A 22,881-nucleotide genomic window follows, 5' to 3' on the forward strand; every position below is an offset into this window, starting at 1 on the left:
CTTGGTATATGTATGTATGTATATTTATTCTATTTTGGCATATGAAGACAAATGCGACAATAATTCCTGACTTTGAAATTATCTTTCTCTATTCTATCATGGTTCTCACATGTTCTTTTTGGCTTCATCAGGGTCTATAAACTAAAAATAATTGAGATCAAAGTTTTGTAGGAGTTTACTGGAAGACAATATGATTAAACTAGGGGTGCCGGGCTTTAGCTACATGCTTTGTCTGCATATCGTAACGGCTCTGGAAATACGTGTCAGAGCGGTACAAGTTTTAGGTCGTCAATCAACCTTGGAATACAGTACACTTTGATATTTGCCTTTTTTATTCTAAATCTACTGTATGTTTGAAAACAAATCCGTTTGAATTTAGGAACATTCAAGGTTCAAGATTCCACATAAATATACGATAACATAATTTATCATAAGGATTAATTTAACAAGAGATTTATGAAACTATATATAAAGTCCCAACAAAAATTCATATAAGGTCTTATACATTACAAAGAAGTAAAAAATAAGAATTCATTGGTGACTTTCTGTAAATCCAAATGATTTTAATAAATAAAAAGCAAACTAAACCACTTACAAACATAAGAACTAACAAGAAACAATTGCAATGAAGGTTCCAAGAGTGACCATAAACTCATAATACAAGTCAATACTGGAATAACCGATATGCTTACCTAATGAACAAAATTATATATCATTTGTGATTTAAAATCAATACATAGAAATGAGTTTGTTTGGTTTTCATTACCATATAAGTAGTTCAACAATACCCTCTGTGGAATTCTAGACCTGGAACTACGGGCTAGAAGAACACGCTCACTAACGAACTAGAGCAAAAGAATGATAGGGAAGTTGAACAGCTGGTGTGGTGTGAAAGAGAGAAAATAAATGTCATGAACTTTAAGTACAGTAATGCATAAATATGAAGTGAAGGCTTCTGCTTATTGAAAGAATATGAATTGCTAAGAATAATATCTACTGACATTCTGTAGAATTTACTAAAGTGGTTTTCTGTGCCTTTCTCTTAAATGAAAATACAGTACTAATTACAGGGATTCAAGACAGCAAAGCTTCAACTCCTTAAGCTCTTGAGTGTGAATAACTCCCTTACAATTTTGCAGTAAACCTTCACAGCTGATGCTGGTCCTCTAATTCTACTTCTGTCAATGAGACATCCTCACCCTCCTGACTATACTCAACGCAGCGAGAAATGCCCGATAGGGGAGAACTCCTGGTTTTAAATAGATTCCCACACTGGTGCCACAGCCGGGGTAACATCAACTAAATAGCGTAATAATGAAAGATAATTAATGTTATCCCAATTCCCTATCAAAAATATGAACGAGCGAGTGTCAGAGAGAATTGGTGATGAAGAAGGAGAATACGAGAGAAAGTAAGGGGGAGGGGTTGGAGAGCAGGCCAGTGATCTGTGGAGACATGGTTTATGTACTGCCCAAGCAAGATCCCATGTCGCAAGTAAGGTGGGGAAATCTAGAAAGAAAGGAGACATGGCAACAGTGGGGGAAACCTTTTAAAACCATTTGCCCTCCCCTATCGGCAATACACTATTTCGCTGCATCGAGCGTAATAAGATAATAAGATTCTTTCTTGGCATGACAATAAAGGATCTCTTTGTCCGATGGGGCCGAGCTCAGAGTTTTGACACGTTATTATTTTTCTTGCGGCATCTCCGTAAGTGTATTCTCACGTGCCTCAGCATGTTACGGTACCTACAGAAATTCTTGTCGCATAGGGGGCATTCGTACGGCTGACCGTTACCATTCTCGGGCAAGAACAATTCTAAGTCTTTATAACCCTTCAAATCTTTGTTACACATCTTGCATAGACAATCTCTATCGGAATGACAAATCTTCATGTGACAGTCCAACACAAATCTATTACAAAATTTTCCGTTACACACCGAGCACTTGAGTTTTTTCACACTTGAATGTTCTTTCATGTGGTGCATTAGTTCACCCTGAGATGAAAAACATTCCCTACACAAAGGACAAATCAGATTAACTGTAGATATCTGATTTCCTCCTAAAGACTCTCTGATTTCTTCATTACCCCATGTGTTTACATTCTGGCTCTCACCATCAACACAGGTCCTTTCATTTTCAAGATCAGGACCTTGTTTTAGGGGCAAAGAATTCTCTTTTATACTATGCACCTTATTCTCCTCTCTGCGAGACGAAGCCTCCCGGCAACTTCCGTCCGTCAACTCATTTCCTTTCTCGTTTTTAGAATGTATTTGATTTTGCATATTCTGTAACTCGTACTGTAAATGTTCAGCCATAGTCGTTTTGTGAAAGAAACACTCATCACAAAATGGGCATTTTAGAGCGGCCTTACACCTACCTAACTTTAAGTGACGATGTAGATTCCTCTGATAATGGAAACCCTTGGTGCAATATTTACATTCATAATGCTTTTCCCCCATTATTTCTAATTTCTTTACATCTGACCAAGTTTTTAAAGGGATATTTTTAGGGCTGTTTATTGCGAGGAAGTGTTGAAATGATTCGTCAGAACTATAACCTGAACTGGAAGCCTTTTTCTTTGAGCAACCTGGGGTAACCGGCAACAACCTATTCTCTGGGGTTACTGGCAACGATCTATTCTTTGGGGCATCCGGCGACAATTTATTCTTTGGGGCAACCAGCAATGATCTATTCTCAGGGGCGACTGGCAACAATTTCCTTTTTGGGGAAACCGGCAACGATTTATTCTCTAGGGCAACCGGCAACAATTTATTCTTTGGGGCAACCGGCAACGATCTATTCCCTGGGGCAACCGGTAACAATTTATTCTTTGAGGCAACCGGCAACGATCTATTCTCTGGGGCAACCGGCAGCAATTTATTCTCTGGGGTAACCGGCAACGATCTATTCTCTGAGGCAACTGGCAACAATTTATTCTCTGGGGCAACTGGCAATGATCTATTCTCTGGGGCAACTGGCAACAATTTATTCTTTCGGGCAACCCGCAACGATCTGTTCTTACGCGCACGACTTGCTGACATTCTGCACCTGTTCAACTTCTTGTGTGCTACGAGGTACTTCTTCCTGAGGAAGGGTGCTCCACAGTCCGCACAAGTTACGCCTTTATTGGGATTTGTATTTTCATAATAGCCGTTTTGCTGGTCATGTAAAGGATTTTCTTCCTTTGGTATACAATTGTCATCAGGGTCCACCTTAAATTCTTTGCCGTTCTTACTGTTGCTGTTAAGATTTGTCTTAAATTGAACATCTATACCTTTATCCAGCTCAAGGTCATCAATGAGAGTATTTGACTTTTTCTCGACAAGGATTTCTAGGGGGTGTTGGTTGACTGGTACAGCACCACATACATCACGTTTCCCCGGTCCAGTAAGATATTTTTCCTTTCGTAAGTGTACACTACCCTTCCTGCTAGCTTTGTGTTTTGTATGATTTTTCCTTGCTGAAGATTTGCGATTTGCTACATCACTAATATGTAGATCAGGAGTATTTTCATTGTTGGAAGTAAGACCAACTCTTAAAGAGTTCTCCTTCATAGATTCATGATTAAAATACATTTTACATCTTTTCAATTTCTTGTGTACAACCATATATTTCTTTTTACGAAAGCGCACTCCACAATCAGCGCAAGTCACGGGTTCATTTGCACGTAACTTTCCTAGGATCATAATCGAAGCGTCACCTTTTATGCGTATGTAACGGAGTCCCGTCTGACACTTTACGTGCTTCAGGTGCCTGTTGAGATTAGATCTAGAAAAGAAGTGCTTCCCGCAATGTCTACAGTTTAGCGGTAATCTGGGGCGGCCTGCCTTTTCATGAGAACTATTTTTCAGACTAGACTTGAGTTGCTTGCTTACATCAAATGGAGAGTCGCCCGCATTTCCAGGTTCTGCCTTGATGGTAAGCTCCGGTGACTCCACTCCAACATGGTTAATCTTGACGTGATCAGACTGACTAGGCTTGCACTGTTGATTCTTTCTACCTCCCGACTCTGTTCCTTGACTCCTAACTTTCTTTGGCTTCCTTGCCGAACTTGTTTCATCCTCAGCCTCGCAACCTTGACTCCTATTGCTTTTTGACTCATCAGCCTTGCTTGCTTGACTCCTGTTTCTTTCTGGCTCAGCTGCTTGACTCTCGTTTCTTTCTGGCTCAGCTACTTGACTCTCGTTTCTTTCTGGCTCAGCTGCTTGACTCTCGTTTCTATCTGGCTCAGCTGCTTGACTCTCGTTTCTTTCTAGCTCAGCTGCTTGACTCTCGTTTCTTTCTAGCTCAGCTGCTTGACTCTCATTTCTATCTAGCTCAGCTGCTTGACTCTCGTTTCTTTCTGGCTCAGCTGCTTGACTCTCGTTTCTTTCTGGCTCAGCTGCTTGACTCTCGTTTCTTTTTGGCTCGGCTGCTTGACTCTCGTTTCTTTCTGGCTCAGCTACATGACTCTCGTTTCTTTCTGGCTCAGCTGCTTGACTCTCGTTTCTTTCTAGCTCAGCTGCTTGACTCTCATTTCTTTCTGGCTCAGCTGCTTGACTCTCGTTTCTTTTTGGCTCGGCTGCTTGACTCTCGTTTCTTTCTGGCTCAGCTGCTTGACTCTCGTTTCTTTTTGGCTCAGTGGCTTGACTCACGGTTTGTAATACACTGGTCACTTCTTGCTCTTGTTGAAAGAGATTCAAATTTTCTTCCGGGGGGATGAATTTGGCACCTACATCTACTTGCGAGTGATGCGGTTCCTTACTCTTGCCCGATGGGCTTGGGGCAATCGCTTCATCTTCAGTAATAAGTTCAGAGTTTTCAAGGTCTTCATTCCCAACATTATCCGATGAAGTATTAATGATTCCCGTGGTTACTTGGTCGCTCATACTTAATGGACTTTCCAGCAGTGAAGCATTGTTATTCCAAGGGCGTGTATTTGACGTATCAGGCTCAAGCTCCTTACCAGTGCTGTTACTGCTTTTACAGGAGAGTACATTACTTTCCTCAGTATGAATATCTTCTAATGAAATTAAATCCCAAACATTACAAACCTTACCAAAAGCAGCTTTAGCCGACTTTTCTGTTTCTGCTGGTGCCAAGCAGTGTTTTTCTCGTAATGCGATACACCTGTTTAGTTTCTTATGCTGCAAGAAATACTTGAATCTTAGGTATTGGTTGCCACAATCACGGCAGCCTACAGGGTCCAACCATCTCGTACTTCTCAAAAATTGACGATAAGGCCTACACCTGTTCATTTTGAAATGTTTATTCAAATTGGATGTAGAAACAAAGGACTGTCCACAATGATAACACATCTGTCGCATTCGGTTCTTCAGCTTATTCTCTGGGTTATGCAAAGCAAGCACTTCTCCATTTATACCACTTGCCCATTCCTGACCTGATAGATTATATTCTTGTAACCTATATGCTTCATATTTCTTTTCATCTCCTGCAGTGGCTTCTGCATCACATACACCATCGTACTCTATTCTATTGGCTCGTTCTATCAAAGGAGGCCAAAGTACCTCACCAGTCTCTTCTTCAATCACATCTGCTGGGAAACCCGACTCGACAGGTTGGTTTTGGCTGCCTTCTTCCTCTTCCTCCATAAAGGACCCGAGGAATTCATCAGTCTCTTCTTTTACACTTACCAAGAGTTCTATTTGCTCTTGAGTGAATTCTATTTGTTCATGGTTGCTGAACGGCGGAATCTCATCAATCTCTTCTTTTACTATGTCCTCTGCCACACTTGAAGTCTCGCACTCTGACTGTGCGTCTAAGATGCAAGAGCTATTCGCATCACGACTTTCGTCTTTCACCAGGTCTAGCAGCGCCTCGATCTCATGAGGCTCTTTTTGACCCGCCTGATTGACATTTTCGTCATTGATACTAGTGTGACTGACTCCCTGAGCCTGTTCTGCAGGAATATCTGTTGCTCTTTTACATCTGTTCAACTTAATGTGTTGATTGAAGTACTTTGTTTTACGATAAAGAACCCCACAGTCTGGGCAGTTAACTTTTGTTGATCTTGCCGGTACATTTTTGACTCCTCTCATCCTGCGCCTTACTTGCTTCTGCTTGAGGGATTCCATACTCAACTCGAATCTACATCGTCTCATTCTACAGTGCTTGTACAGGTTTGATTTGGTAGAAAACACTTTGAAGCAAAAAGGACAGCATGCTCTCCTATTGGCAACGATATTACAAACTTTCTGTCCCTGTTTAGGAAGATAACACTCGTCCAAAGGTAGGCATCTATTCATTTCAAGAGCCATGTTCCCCAATTCTTCACTTAAGGTCTCTGCTGAAATGATATTCAAATATATTCTCTTGCATCTACTTCGCTTTATGTGTCTGATAAGATTCTTTTTATATATATACCCCGCTGTACATATGAAGCACCTGTAAATGTTTCCTCTCGAGGGTTCTTTCTTGTGTAACCTGCTTATCCACTTTATGAATTCAGAAACTCCCTTTTCTGAAACTCTTTTGGGATGCTCCTCAACTTCTGAAGCTTTGTAACATATACTTCCTGACACACTCTGGTGTCTTTCAAGATTTTTCTGATCATAGAAGTCTTTGTCACACACAGAACAATGAAAGCTTATCTTTTCCTTCACACAATCTGCTTCCTTTTCCAAACTTGCATCGACAGAAGCCATCTCACAATCTCCACCCACTACTGGTCTATTAGCTGATTCGACAAGGTTTTCAGTTTCACAACGAAGAGCTAGTCCATGTTCCACGCTCGGCACCTCATTTTTAGCCGGTGCACTAACTTTCCCTTTAATTTTCTGATCCTTGGATCGTTTGTAACTCACATTACACAGTAAATTTTGGTGTCTCTCAAAATTTTTCACATAAATGAAACCTTTACTACAAACAGAGCATTGATACCTGGTCTTCTTTCTAGTTTCTAAATTGGTTTTCTTATTTGAAATATCACGGAGTGAGACGGGCTCACAAGCCAAGTTGTTAAATGTCTTTTTGTTAGTTGGTACACCCATATTTTCCATTTCAAGTTCCTTCCTTTTTTCTATGATTTCAGAATGAAGAGCCTGATCTTCATTCACATTTGATACCCTTTCGTTAAATGCTTCACTAACTATTTCCGAGGAGTTGTCCTGAACATTGGAAGGCTTTGGACATATACTTTGGTGTCTATAAAAACTTTTCTGATAAGTAAAACCTTTTCTACAAACTGTACAGTGATATTTCTTCTCCCTTTGCAAAACAGCTTGTCTTTTCCTCTTAAAATATCTCATTCTTTTACAACTCTTTCTTTTCAGGTGCTGGTCAAGATATTTTTTCTTAAGAAAAACTGTTCCGCAGTCAGCGCAAATCACATTCTTTTTATTAGGCTCTTTGGATTTAAAATCGGTTACATATTTACCGATGGCTGAGTCAAATCCTCTGCATCTTCTTAACTGAATGTGACACTTGAGATACTTTCGCTTCAAGAACCGAGCCCCACAATATGCGCAGTTCACAGGTTCTTCTTTTCTCGGCGCTTTTCCTCTCCTTGTCGGGTGACTGGGCGTCTCCTGACACTTTGGATTCAGTATAATTTCACACATGTCTGTTTTCATCACAGGTGGCTGTTTAATCAAGGGCCCAAAGAGTCTCTCCGTAGTTTGCGGATATAAGGGAATCTTACACATAAAAGATTTCTCGGAGGGCTTTGCCTGGTTCTCTGCGATGGTAGGGTGCATCTTTGGGCTTTGTTCTGTATCTAATAGGCTACTGAACATCTTTAAGGATTTTGCATTCTTATAAGTCTTCCACTAGATAATTTGATGGATGTTTTTCACAATTTACTACATCTGCGAAGTTACAGTAATTTTTTAATTTCTTTACTTCCATTCAGCAGTCCTAGTACGAGAGGCTGTGTTCAGTTAACCTAGAGAATTCCTTGTTTAGTCAAGCTTTTTGTGTTTACAATAAAAAACAATTTTTTTATAACAACTCAAATTTGTTGAATTTGTAAATAAAAGCTTCTCATAAATTACATTTTCCAAAGAAATGTTATCCTTATAATCTACAAATACAGCATACGATAGTCATTGCAAAAATACCTATGATGTAATTCATCTAATTTATTTCAACTTTCAGTTTTATGAAACTTGTGCTGAATTAGGAATACAGTACATGAAAAATGAAACATGCACATTCCTTATTACATCACTGTAAGGTAAAAGCAAGCTTTCTCTTTCAGAAGATTTATAGATGAATATTCTATCAATTTTTTCATTTACCATTACTCTACCTTATAATGTAATGTGGACAAATCAGGTCTCATTTCGATTACAACAATCTCTGCAGTTGATAATGAACTTCCGCTTGAAGAACTGTGTCAGGTCCACTATTCATCTTTACAAATTTTGTGTTCACAAACTGCAGGTGTCCAGAACCTAAAGAAGAAGAAATGATGCATTACAATAGAAAATCCATCATAATTACTTTCAATTTGTTGTAAAAAAAAAAAACTACAGAATTCAATGGAATAGAATAACACAGATAATAATTATCATGATACAGTGCAATATCAAATTTTCAATCTAGAGGAGAACTCAGTAGAGCGCAGATCTCTGCTGCGGCTGCTTATTTCTCAACCTTGTGCTTGACCTTGACTTTGACCTTAACGTATTAATTGGAGTGGATTTTCATACACTCAAATATGAACCACATTTGAAGTCTCTGTGACGACAAGGTCCAAACTTATGGCTGATTACGTGAATTGGACATTTTGCTTGACCGTGACCTTTGACCTTTGAGCTTTACCTTCCAAAAGTTAATCATTTCCAGCTTTTTACATAACAGTTAATCCCTGCAAGTTTCATTATTCTACGATTAAAATTGTGGCCAGGAACTTGTTCACAAACAAACAAACACACATACACGAACAAACACACAAACGTTGGCGAAGGTGATTCATACAAACTTGAGTCTTTTAATAGGAGTATGATTTCAGCGAACATGGAACAGGCATTGAACTTTTAACCCTTTTACCCCCAAAGGACGTACTGGTACGTTTCTCAAAAGCCATCCCTTTACCCCCATGGACGTACCGGTACGTCCTTGCAAAAAAATGCTATACAAATTTATTTTTTCATATTTTTGATAATTTTTTGAAAAAAATCAGGCATTTTCCAAGAGAATGAGAGCAACCTGACCTCTCTATGACAAAAATTAAGGCTGTTAAAGCAATTTAAAAAAAAAATATACTGCAAAATGTGCTGGGAAAAAAATATCCTCCTGGGGGTTAGGGTTGGAAATTTCCAAATAGCCTGGGGGTTAAAGGGTTAACGTGAACGTAGTTGCTGGAGCAACCCCTCTCCGAGACCTTAACCTAAGCCTTGCAGGATGAACGAGGCAAGCAGTGAAACTTGAAAGGACTCGGGGTATATATGCTTGGTTTCTCACAATTTTCACCGGCCGAAATATGTTATTTTTATTAATAAAATAAATTTTTGAATATACTTACCCGATAATCATGTAGCTGTCAACTCCGTTGCCCGACAGAATTCTATGGAGGGATACGCCAGCTATCACAATACTAGAAGGGGGTGTACTTACCAGCGCCACCTGTGGCCAGGTACTCAATCATTTGTTGTTTACACCTCCTCAATTATTCCTCGGTCCACTGGTTCTCTCTGGGGAGGAAAGGGAGGGTCGATTAAATCATGATTATCGGGTAAGTATATTCAAAAATTTATTTTATTAATAAAAATAACATTTTTCAATATTAAACTTACCCGATAATCATGTAGCTGATTCACACCCAGGGAGGTGGGTGAAAACCAGTGTACATGATTAAAGGATAGCTAAGTATCCCAAATTTCATATAACAGTTATCTCAAATAACAATGAAATAATAAGTACCTGGTAAGGAAGTCGAATAGAACCGTTACTCTGCCTTTTATTTAAAGTTCGTCTTCCTTACTGAGCGCAGCGTTCCTCTTGGAGGCTGAATCAACCCAAAGGTGCCAAAGTACAAGGGGTTGCAACCCTACTAAAGGACCTCTACCAAACCTTTAACCCAGGCGCTTCTCAAGAATGAATAGACCACCCGCCAAATCCAAGGATGCGGAAGGCTTCTTAGCCTACCGTAACAACCATAAAAACAACAATAAAAGTATTCAAGAGAAAGGTTAAAAAGGTTATGGGATTATGGGAATGTAGTGGCTGAGCCCTCACCTACTACTGCACTCGCTGCTACGAATGGTCCCAGGGTGTAGCAGTTCTCGTAAAGAGACTGGACATCTTTCAGATAAAATGATGCAAACACTGACTTGCTCCTCCAATAGGTTGCATCCATAATGCTCTGCAGAGAACGGTTTTTATTAAAGGCCAACGAAGTAGCTACAGCCCTTACTTCGTGGGTCCTTACCTTCAGCAATGCAAGGTCTTCCTCCTTTAAGTGAGAATGTGCTTCTCTGATCAGAAGCCTTATATAGTACGAAAGCCCATTCTTGGACATGGGTCTCGAGGGTTTCTTGATGGCACACCATAAGGCTTCTGACTGTCCTCGAATAGATTTAGACCTCTTCAGATAATATTTGAGAGCTCTGACAGGGCAAAGAACTCTCTCTAGTTCGTTACCTACCATGTTGGAGAGGCTAGGTATTTCGAACGATCTAGGCCAAGGACGTGAAGGAAGCTCGTTCTTTGCTAGGAATCCAAGCTGAAAAGAACATGTAGCTGATTCGGTTGTGAAACCAATGTTCTTGCTGAAGGCATGAACCTCACTGACTCTCTTAGCTGTTGCAAGGCAAACGAGAAAAGCAGTCTTGAGGGTAAGATCCTTGAAGGAAGCTGACTGGAGAGGTTCGAACCTAGATGTCATAAGGAACCTTAAGACTACGTCCAGATTCCAGCCTGGAGTGGAAAGACGACGTTCTTTAGACGTCTCAAAAGACTTGAGAATGTCTTGAAGGTCCTTGTTGGAAGACAGGTCCAAACCCCTGTGGCGGAGGACTGAGGCCAACATGCTCCTATACCCTTTAATCGTAGATGTTGAAAGGGATCTCTCATTCCTAAGATGAAGAAGGAAGTCAGCTATTTGGATCACAGAGGTATTGGTAGAGGATATTGAATTGGCTCTACACCAGCTTCGGAAGACCTCCCACTTAGACTGGTAGACTCTACGAGTGGAAATTCTTCTAGCTCTGGCAATCGCACTGGCTGCCTCCTTCGAAAAGCCTCTAGCTCTAGCGAATCTTTCGACAGTCTGAAGGCAGTCAGTCGAAGAGCGTGGAGGTTTGGGTGCAACCTGTCTACGTGTGGTTGACGTAGAAGGTCCACTCTTAGAGGTAGAGTCCTGGGGAAGTCGACTAGCCATTGACGTACCTCTGTGTACCATTCTCTTGCAGGCCAAAGGGGAGCAACCAGCGTCAGCCGTGTCCCTTCGTGCGAGACGAATTTCTGCAGAACTTTGTTTATAATCTTGAACGGAGGGAATGCGTACAGGTCGAGATGGGACCAGTTCAGAAGAAAAGCATCTACATGAACCGCTGCAGGGTCTGGAACAGGGGAACAATAAAGCGGAAGTCTCTTGGTGATGGAGGTGGCAAACAGGTCTATGGTAGGTTGACCCCACAACGTCCACAGTCTGTTGCACACACTCTTGTGGAGGGTCCATTCCGTGGGAATGACCTGATTCCTTCTGCTGAGGCGATCCGCTGAAACATTCATATCGCCCTGGATGAACCTCGTGACCAGAGTGAGGTTTAGACCTCTTGACCAAATGAGGAGGTCCCTTGCAATCTCGTAAAGGCTCCTCGAATGGGTCCCTCCTTGCTTGGAGATGTAAGCCAAGGCTGTGGTGTTGTCTGAATTCACCTCCACCACTTTGCCTAGCAGGAGGGACTTGAAGTTCAACAGGGCAAGATGGACTGCTAACAGTTCCTTGCAATTGATGTGGAGTAATCCTTGTTCCTTGTTCCACACTCCTGAGCATTCCCGTCCGTCCAAGGTCGCACCCCAGCCCGAGTCCGATGCATCCGAGAAGAGATGAAGATGGGGGGTCTGGATGGCCAATGATAGACCCTCCTTGAGAAGAAGATTGTGCTTCCACCACCGGAGAGTGGTCTTCATCTCTTGGTTGATAGGGATAGAGACTGCTTCTAGAGTCGAGCCCTTGTCCCAATGAGCTGCAAGATGGAATTGAAGAGGGCGGAGGTGGAGTCTCCCCAGCTCGACAAACAGGGCCAGAGATGAGAGGGTCCCTGTGAGACTCATCCACTGTCTCACTGAGCAATTGCTCCTCTTCAGCATGCTCATGATGCACTGTAGTGCTTGGTTTATCCTGGGGGCCGATGGAAAAGCCCGAAAATCCCGACTCTGAATCTCCATTCCCAGGTACACAATGGATTGGGAGGGAATGAGTTGAGATTTCTCTAAATTGACTAATAGACCTAGGTCTCTGATTAGATCTAAAGTCCAAGAGAGGTTCTCCAGACAACGACGACTCGTGGAGGCTCTCAACAGCCAGTCGTCTAGGTAGAGGGAGGCTCTGATGTTCGATAAGTGCAGGAATTTCGCTACATTCCTCATCAGATGAGTAAAGACCATAGGAGCTGTGCTTAGGCCAAAACACAGGGCTTGGAACTGATAGACAACCTTTCCGAAAACGAATCTCAGGAAAGGTTGGGAGTCTGGATGAATGGGAACGTGAAAGTATGCATCTTTCAAGTCCAACGAGACCATCCAGTCCTCCTGTCTGACCGCTGCTAAGACCGACTTGGTCGTCTCCATTGTGAACATCTGCTTGGTGACATACTCGTTGAGAGAGCTGACGTCCAGCACCGGTCTCCAACCTCCTGTCTTTTTGGCCACAAGAAAGAGACGGTTGTAGAAGCCCGGGGATTGATGGTCCCGGACTATAACCACTGCCTTCTTCTGCACAAGTAGCGACACCTCCTGTTGCAATGCTAGCCTCTTGTCCTCTTCTTTGTAGTTGGGAGAGAGGTTGATGGGCGATGTGGTCAGAGGCGGTTTGAGGCAGAATGGAATCCTGTAACCGTACCTCAGCCAACTGACAGACTGTGCGTCTGCACCTCTCTTCTCCCAGGCTTGCCAGAAGATCTTGAGCCTGGCACCTACTGTTGTCTGGAGAATCTGAGAGTCAGTGCTTTCCCTTAGATGTCCTGGGTCCTTTCTTAGACTTGCCCCTGTGAGAGACTGGACGGGAGCTTCCTCGGCTGGGGGCTCTACCACGAAAGGGCGGTATGAACCTAGTGGCCGGGGTATCAGCCACTGGAGAGCGATAAGTCTTGGGGACAGAGGTGGTAACCTTAGACTTACGAGCCGATGAAGCTACAAGATCGTGCGTGTCCTTCTGTATCAGGGCAGCCGACAAGTCCTTAACTAGCTCCTCGGGAAAGAGGAACTTTGAGAGTGGAGCAAAAAGGAGCTGTGACCGCTGGCACGGTGTAATGCTGGCTGAGAGGAAGGAACACAGTTGTTCTCTTTTCTTCAACACCCCTGATACAAATAACGACGCTAGCTCACCCGATCCATCCCTGATAGCCTTATCCATGCAGGACATAATCAACATGGCAGAGTCTTTGTCCGCAGGAGATGTTTTCTTGCTGAGGGCTCCCAGGCACCAGTCAAGAAAATTGAACATTTCGAAAGCTCTGAACAACCCTTTCAGAAGATGATCCAGGTCTGAGAAGGTCCAACAAACCTTCGAGCGTCTCATCGCAGTCCTCCTAGGCGAGTCCACCAGACTTGAGAAGTCAGCCTGGGCAGAGGCAGGAACTCCCAAGCCTGGTGCTTCCCCTGTGGCATACCAAACGCAACCTTTCGATGCGAGCTTCGTTGGAGGGAACATGAAGGAAGTCTTGCCCAGGTGTTGTTTAGACTGAAGCCACTCCCCTAAGGTCCTTAAGGCCCTCTTGGAGGATCTAGCTAGGACAAGCTTAGTATAGCTCGACTTAGCTTGTTGCACGCCTAGCGAAAACTCAGATGGAGGAGAGCGGGGAACAGCAGAGACGAAGTGGTCAGGGTAAAGCTCCCTGAGTAGAGCCAAGACCTTTCTAAAATCAACAGACAATGGAGAAAGCTTAGACTCCTCCACGTCTGATGAGGGATCAAGATGTGCCTCCTCATCATCCGACACTTCATCAGCAGAAGGAAGCGAAGCAAAAGGACCAGAATGCTGAACCGCAGAGTCAGAACGGGTAGGAACAACAACAGAGGTTTCCTCAACTTGAGAGAAAACCTGAGGTTCAGACTGCATAGGTTGAACAACAGTCGGAGCAGAAGGCAGGTGCAAGGGTGAAGGAGGTTGACTCCTAGCAAGAGTTGCACCCAAGGATTGCACCAGCTGAGCGGAGGACGGAGGCGGAGTAGTCCGTTCCTGTTCCTGAGAGATGAGTGGAGCATGAGAAGGTTGAGGCTGCGCAGAACAAGGTAAAGTTCTAGCAAGCTGAGGCTCCTGAGGCGCAAGTGCATGGTGTAGATGAGCTTGCCTAGATGAGGGTTGAACTCGGTGCAGCGCTGGTGCAGCAGACAGACTCACGGAGGGGAGAGGTTGTTGTACCCCAACCGAGAGTTGCACCACTGGTGGAGCAACAAGGGGAGGAGGAGGAAGAGTGTAACTCTCCTGATCCCCAAGCAGAGGTTGCCTTAAAGAAGGCTGAGGCTGAACAACACTGTGAACAGCAAACTCCGAAAGAGGTTCAACATCGTACGCCTGGCAGATGGTGCTGCGACCAGGCGGAGCAGGTGCAGGCTGGGCGAGCACAGGCGGAGCAGGTGCAGGCTGGGCGAGCACAGGTGCAGCGAGAACAGGTGGAGGGAGTGCAGGAGGTGCAACACTCTCAGCCCGACATTCACGCATTAAGTCCGAAAGCTGAACTTGCATGGACTGAAGCAGGGTCCACTTGGGGTCGGCAGAAGCGATAAAAGACTGAGGTAAAGTCACAGTCGGGGTCTGTATAGGCAGAACCTTACTCCTCTTGGGCGGAGTACTGTCGATCGATGACAGAGGCGAGTCGGAGCTGAGCCAATGACTGCAACCTGGCTGAGCACTCGCTGACTGCACTCTACGTTTAAGCGGTCTCGAGACCTGAGACCAACGTTTCTTCCCTGCATGAAGATCAGCGGACGAGAAGACGGGCTCAATCGTCTGCAGGTGGGAGTGACGGTCTAAGGAAGACACGCCCGCAACCACCGAGGATAATTCTGTGCGCCTAACAAGGCCTGTCGAACCCTTAAGCCCTTCGACATTGCTTCTCCCCTGGGCATGGGAGCTTGCAAGAGGTCCCGGACTGGGAGGACGACTGGCTCGCACAGAAAAATCCTCACGCACCACACTGGCACCACTAGCACTTGGCACTGCACAGACACTAGCACTCGTCACAGCACTGGCACTATTTCCACCCACTGCACTCTTGACCTTCAGTTCTTTAACCTCGGCCATCAGAGACTTATGGTCACTTACCACTGATTCTACTTTATCTCCTAAAGCCTGAATAGCACGCAAAACAGTTGACATATCAGGCGGAGGGCACACAGTAGGTTCGGGGGTAGCCACTACAGGGGTAGGAAAAGGTAGGGGATCATGAGGTGAGGAAAACATAGAAGAGTGAGAAGAACTTCTCCTAGCTCTAGTTCTCTCTAACTTGGATGAATATTTTAAAAGACGTACAAAATCCAATTCCGAAAGTCCGGCGCACTCCTCACACCGATTTTCTAATAGACAGGGCCTGTCCCTACAGTCAGAACAAGCGGTGTGAGGATCTACCGAGACCTTCGGAATACGCCTATTGCAAGACCTACATCGTCTATGGGAGGGAGCTTGCGAAACGTCAGACATCTTGTTTCAAAGAGTAAGTCAAAGGGTGATCCAAAAAACAAGCAAAAATTCATTAACCGTTAATCAGAGTTTATATAAAAGCTAACTAGCTAATATAAAAAGGATTCCAGTATGCGACAGCCGTTAATCTAAGAGAATACTTCACCAAATATCCATGAATAAACTCGAAGACCATGAGCGTATCCCAGAACGTCTAGCCGGAAGCACGACAGAGGAATAATTGAGGAGGTGTAAACAACAAATGATTGAGTACCTGGCCACAGGTGGCGCTGGTAAGTACACCCCCTTCTAGTATTGTGATAGCTGGCGTATCCCTCCATAGAATTCTGTCGGGCAACGGAGTTGACAGCTACATGATTATCGGGTAAGTTTAATATTGAAAATTTTAGTTTAATAATGTCCTGTCAGTAAAATGAGTTTTTATTGACAACGTAATAATTTGAAGCCTCTGCATATGAAATAAAATCCTCAAACTACTTATATATCTATTTGCAAAAATACTGTACCCCCCACTGACAGGCAAAAAGAAAATATTTGAATTCATTCAATAGAGTGATTAACTGGGCATTTGTCAATCGGCTTAACAGGTCAGCTTGGGCAAAATGAAAGCTAAGTTCAATTCAATTTTACTACATCTAAGAGATTTGTTTTAACATAACCTATGTCGATGTGTCCTCTTTGGGTGGGGGGGGAGCTAACACAACCCAGGCATCAGTTATCTTTACGCGTTCAAGTTACTAGATATGTCTAACCATGCTACAAACTACCCCAGATTTTAAAGTTCATCCTGAGCCTTTGTATAACGACGGACAGGATCTCCCAAATGTATAGACCCTCACCTAACCTAACCTTCAAGCCATGTCCTTCCCTAATGTGTGACCACCATCAAACGTACACCCCAATTATCGTTCCCATTCTTACAGATAAGAATATCTTAAACTGTCCGATGTTGAAGAGTATCTGGGAACACTTACAGATGTCAATGAGCCATAATGTTTTGCCAGGTTTGACTAGAGTGAATATCTTTTCCTCTGACTCACAGCAGAACCTTAGATTAGATTAAGTGGAGTATTTGTATATCATCGGCCAGTTCCTCCCACGTGCATGGAAAATGGACACCAGCCATCCAAAACTTCCTCCTTAACCATATCGGTGTGTATGTATGATAGCCGCCACATGTATATAATTATAATGACTGCCTACTAAGAATACGGCAGCGTGGGGGGGGGGGGTCGCAGGGGGCCGTTAGCCCACCCGTTAGGTAGGTAGGCAAGGGCACAGTTTGTAGGTTAGGGGGCAGGGAGAGTTTAGGTTAGTTGGTGTCAATTTTTAATGCACGTAGGAGGATCTGACCACTGATATACAAAGGCTCTGCCATATCCTTACCTAATGGAGGGGGGTAACACCTCCTTACACTGTCGTATTCTTAGTTGGCCATTATCATACATTCAGGTGGCATTCTCTTTAATGTCTATTCAGGCTGGTGAAATACATTTTATATAATGAAACTCACCATAAAATACACAAAAATGTTCCAATAAGTATATATAAACGAAAAAAAATATACAGGACTCAGTGTTACAATCAGACAAGACTAGTTTGGTATGTATGAAACACGACATAGGAATCTATAATTATACAGCTCTTGTATTTGATGAGAAATTAAAGTATCCTGCCATTACTAATATCAATTTAGTCTATCATAGCGCTAAAACGAAGTAATGGTAATTAATAATACTTACATAGTTAGGCAAAGAGAGATCTTGTTTACTCTATAGCTCGTAGCATCAATGGTCCCCCGGGATGTAAACAAACGCTTCTTCTTCTTCGTATCTTAAGATTAACTCGACGACCACCAATTTCACCTTTCAAAAAATCCGTTATTTATATTAATAAAAACTGCAAATGCAATAGAAAATTATGCTATTGAGTAAAAGGAGAATTTAATTATATTAAAAACAATCATATCAACCAATTAATTATCAAGACACTAAAGAGACTACTCCCACCTTTGGCTCCCCGATGCAGAAGCTTCTCCACACTGTCTGGCCGCTTCTCGGAAACCACTCGGGCCTCGGCTTCCAAGGTCTGAACCAAGAAATCGATACGCTGAGGATGCCGAAGTGATCCGAATCCTCAAAAAATAACCCACATATCATTCATCCTCTTGCAAGATGGACGTTGCCAATCAGATATAGCAAACTTGTTTGATTAGTGGATGAATCTTCTTAAGAATTTCCTCACCAATTCTCGCTCGTTTTATCGTATTTAGATGAAGAAGGGAATCCTCATGAATGTCTCCGGAGAAATGATTGGACTGACTGGTTTAGGGAGTTGGGGTTGAGGGGTGGGGGGAGGGGTATTGATCCCAAGAGGGGATGGTGAGTGAGGGAGAAGACATGAATCAATGGCTTCTTTTTTTTTCTTTCTTTTTTTTTAGTTTTGGTGGGAGAAGGAAAGAAGGGTCCGAGTGAAGTCATTGGACGTCTGGAGTGAACGGCAAATACCCGGTGAAGCCGTGGGATCCATTCTGTCATTTGGTGAGGCAAACGTTGCCTATAAAATTGCCTCTTTAACGAAGGCAGTTTAATCACATTTTAGAAAAATAAAAAGAACTTCTCTTCTCTTATAATTAAATAAAGATGAACTGTTTAAAAGAGTCTACGTTTACCGAATGAAATTATTGGATAACTATCCATAAAAAAAAACTCAATGACGAAGTTTTCTCTTTACCCCAGCCAACGTAGTTGGAAGGAGGTTATGTTTTCAACCCTGTTTTGTGTGTTTGTAATTTGTGTGTGTGTTTGTTTGCGAACAGCTTCCTAACTACAATTTTAATCGTAAATTATTGATACTTGCAGGGATTAGCTGTTATGTAGAAAGCTGGAAATTATTAATTTTTGGAAGGTCAAAGGTAAAGGTCAGGGTCAAGCAAAATGTCCAATACACGTAATCAGCCGTAAGTTTGGACATCGTTGTCACAGAGACATCAAACTTGGTTCACATTTGAGTGTATGGAAATCCACACCAATTAAATGTTAAGGTCAAAGGTCGAGAAATGAGCTGCCGCGGCGGAGGTCTGCGCTTTACTGAGTGCCCCTCTAGTTAACTTTATTTTAGCAGCAAATTTCCAGTACATCTGCTTCATTACTTAAATAAGAAAAATTTTCATTGAATTTGTTTTTGCAAATATTTTTCCACCAATTTGGTATCTTTGTTGGATACAATGATAATTATTATTAGACCCAATCATAATAAACCTAATTATTATAGTCATCATTGGTAAAACATGATGTTAAACTAGAAAGGCACTCAGTGGAGAGCAGACCTCCGCCACGACAGCTTATTTCTCGACTTTTGCTTGACCTTTGACCTTATTTTAATTGGCGTGGATTTCCATACACTCAAATATGAACCAAGTTTGAAGTCTCTGTGACAACGATGTACAAACTTATGGCTGATTACGTGAATTGGACATTTTGCTTGACCTTGACCTTTGACCTTGACCTTCCAAAATTTAATATTTTACAGCTTGTTACATAACAGTTAATCCCTGCAAGTGTTATTACTCTATGATTAAAATTGTGGCCAGGAAGCTGTTCACAAACACACACACACGCAAACTGGGGTAGAATATAACCTCCTTCCAACTTCGTTGGCGGAGGTAAAGCTATGGTTTCTAATGAGAGTAGCCTAAAGGAATTAAGTGTTTTTAATCTTGAAGCCAAATTTACCTATCAGATATAAAGATTACTCTAACACGACTTTAATAATTTGTCATCAGACCAACCAATGTTTCCAGAATGAATAGGCCTAAAAGGAGAACATTGTTATAGAAATGTGAGGATTAAAACGAGAGAGAGAGAGAGAGAGAGAGAGAGAGAGAGAGAGAGAGAGAGAGAGAGAGAGAGAGAGAGAGAGAGATGGCTCAGTCGCCAGGAGCTATTTCGCACACATTCCTCTCTTGATGGAGAAGGTATGACTGTTAGAGTTAACTCCATACCTAGTAGGCCTACTTCATACATATGGTACAATCTGGGAAGATGTAAATGCTATTGATGTTGTGATTTATGAAAAACCTTGTTTTCTTCTTCTTTTAACGCGTATTTTTATTTTTATTAAAAAGCCTTTGCTTTGGGGTAGACCTAAACCCGCTCAGCTACCCGGCTCAACATCACGTATGTTCGTGTGTTGTACCATTCACCAGCGTCCTTTCGTAACATTCTTAAAAAACTAACTTGAAGACAGTGCCAGAGATTACGATCGAGATCATGGATAAGGAATTATTAAACCACAATTTTTCTATTCAACAAATCAAGATGAAATTCCATAGCTGAAGACCAGACAGGAGAACAATTACCAAAAAAAAGGTAGAGTGAAAAAATTAAAACATTTATTCGGGATAGACATTGCCATAAATCTTAAAAGGCTTTCTCATTATTATTATTATTATTATTATTGTTGTTGTTGTTGTTATTATTATTATTGTTATAATTATTATTATTATTGTTATTATTATTGTTGTTATTATTATTATTATTATTATTATTATTATTATTATTATTAGTCAAGCTACAACCCTAGTTGGAAAAGCAAGATGCTATAAGCCCAAGGGCTCCTAAATGGAAAAGTAGCCCAGTGAGGAAAGGAAATAAGGAAATGAATAAATTTTGAGAAAAAATTAATGATAAATCACTCTAAAAACAGTAACAGCATCAAAACAGATATGTCCTATATAATCTATTAACAACGTCAAAACAGATATGTCATATATAAACTATAAAAAGACCCATGTCAGCCTGGACAAAAAAAAAAAAAAAAAAAAAAAAAACATTTGCTGCAACTTTGAACTTTTGAAGTTCTACTGATTTAACTACCCGATTAGGAAGATCATTCCACAACTTGGTCACAGCTGGAATAAAACTTCTAGAATACTGTGTGGTATTGAGCCTCATGATGGAGAAGGCCTGACTATTAGAATGAAGTCATCTTCGTCTGCAATGGAAGAAGAAGGAACAGCATGTACATCTCAATATGCAGGTATATGTTGAGATAATAGCCTTCCACTGTCTTGAATTAGCGTTCTCTTGCTTGAGGGTACATTCAGGCACACTATTCTAACTTATTCTTTTATCTTTTTTATTTTTATTTTTTTATAATTATTTTATAATTCATATATGAAAGATTTAATTTAATGTTGTTGCTGTTCTTAAAGTATTTTATTTTGATTTTTTATTACTTCTCATGTAGTTTATTTATTCCCTTATTTCCTTTCCTCACCGGGCTATTTTTCCCTGCTGGAGCTCTTGGGCTTACATCATCTTGCTTTTCCAACTAGGGTTATAGCTTAGCTTGTAATAGCAATGATAATAATAATAATAATAATAATAATAATGATAATAATGTCCTTGACCTACTTACAATCACTGTTCTCTAGTCTTGGGTAGTGCCATAGCCTCTGTACCATGGCCTTTCACTGTCTTGGGTTAGAGTTCTCTTGCTTGAGGGTACACTCGAGCACACTCTCCTATCTTATTTCTCTTCCTCTTGTTTTGTTAAAGTTTTTATAGTTTATATAGGAGATATTTATTGTTGTTACTCTTCTTAGAATATTTTATTTTCCTTTTTTCCTTTCCGCACTGAGCTATTTTCCCTGTTGGAGCCCCTGGGCTTATAGCATACTGCTTTTCCAACTAGGGTTGTAGCTTAGTAAGTAATAATAATAATAATAATAATAATCATACTTGGAGTTTTGTCATGTTTAATTCCATACCCCATAATCTGCACTCAGCCCTAATTTTAGCTAGATCTCTATTAAGGTATTCAACAATCATAAATCAACATTCAGGAGTTGGAATTGGTGCAATAATAATAGCATCATTTACATCTGTAACAAATTCTTCTTTAAGCTGAAACCACACATATGTATATAAAATGAAAAATAGTGCACCAAGAACATAACCCTGAGGAACACCAGGAACAAACTCCCATACTCACTATGGTTGTTGTCGTTTGTTTAAGGGCTGTTTTTTTTTTTTTGGTCCTATCACACAGGGAAACCCTGTGCCCTACAGGACCCACAACATCAATTTATCATATACATTCTTAGGTATTTCAGATATCTCACAACGTATTGCGTGTTTATTGTCAAATCCACATTATCGAAGCACTTAATAAACAAGAAAGTCTTCAGTTTCTTCTTCTGTCTTTTGGATGTCTAGTAGGAGCTTGTTGTATAGTCTTGAGACCTATCAACAATTACTCTCTGCAATCTACTACTTTATCAATAAAGATGTTTAGAAAAGACCCACTTACATTTGATAATAAGGGCCTTATGATTAACACGGTCAAAGGCAGCACTAAAATCAAGGCTGATCACATGAACTTCCCTGCCACGATCAAGGGATTTATGTGCAGCACAGACACCTCACACATCTCGAACTGTCGACCTCACTACGGCATGAGTTCTCGCTGCTGGGAGGAATGGCGATGGTGGCTGGTACAACACAAACATACGCTACCGGGGTCTAGCGATGGCGGGCAGGGCAGCCAATCGGGACTACGGTCCACCCCAGAGCCAAAGCAAAGTCCTTCAAAAAGAAGGCAACCGTGTTACCCCATACGAATGGGAAAAAGGTACGCTAATAGAATTCATCACTGGAATTTCTAAGATGGGCATTACATGCTGCAAGGCCCCTCCTGTAAAAGCCAAACTATAGATCAGATAAAAGAGATGGTTATTTTCAGGATACATTTTTAGACGTTTTGCCAAAAGATGTAAAACTAATTTGACATATGGGACTTACGGAAACTGGACAGTAATCAGCAAGGTGAGAGCTACCACAAACACATTTACATAATGGAGTAACATTACCAACTCACCAAGTGCAAAAGGAGCATCTTCTTGCTAAATTTAAAAAAAAAAAACTGGAGCCAAGAAATCAGTTGATAAAAAAGGAAAATCAGCATTTGGGTCTACACCTCCATAAGCAAGGTTCAGTAAGAATGTCTTAATTTCATGAGACCAAAAAGCTAAACTAGTTAGTTTAGCCTCAGGAAAAAAGGAATGAG

General features: G+C 41.6%; 1 protein-coding gene across 1 annotated transcript; it reads right to left on the reverse strand.

The window, feature by feature from the left end:
* Positions 1–1,351: 1,351 nt before the first annotated feature.
* Positions 1,352–18,013, reverse strand: LOC137636066 (uncharacterized). Its single transcript, XM_068368493.1, has 3 exons — positions 17,820–18,013; positions 17,553–17,675; positions 1,352–8,395 (listed from the first exon to the last, which is right to left on the reverse strand). The coding sequence occupies exon 3, from the start codon at positions 7,733–7,735 to the stop codon at positions 1,670–1,672; it is 6,066 nt and encodes a 2,021-aa protein (XP_068224594.1). The 5' UTR covers positions 7,736–8,395; positions 17,553–17,675; positions 17,820–18,013; the 3' UTR covers positions 1,352–1,669.
* Positions 18,014–22,881: the final 4,868 nt, after the last annotated feature.

The sequence above is a fragment of the Palaemon carinicauda genome, unplaced genomic scaffold (genome assembly GCF_036898095.1).
Source record: "Palaemon carinicauda isolate YSFRI2023 unplaced genomic scaffold, ASM3689809v2 scaffold221, whole genome shotgun sequence".
In the NCBI taxonomy this organism is placed as follows: domain Eukaryota; kingdom Metazoa; phylum Arthropoda; class Malacostraca; order Decapoda; family Palaemonidae; genus Palaemon; species Palaemon carinicauda.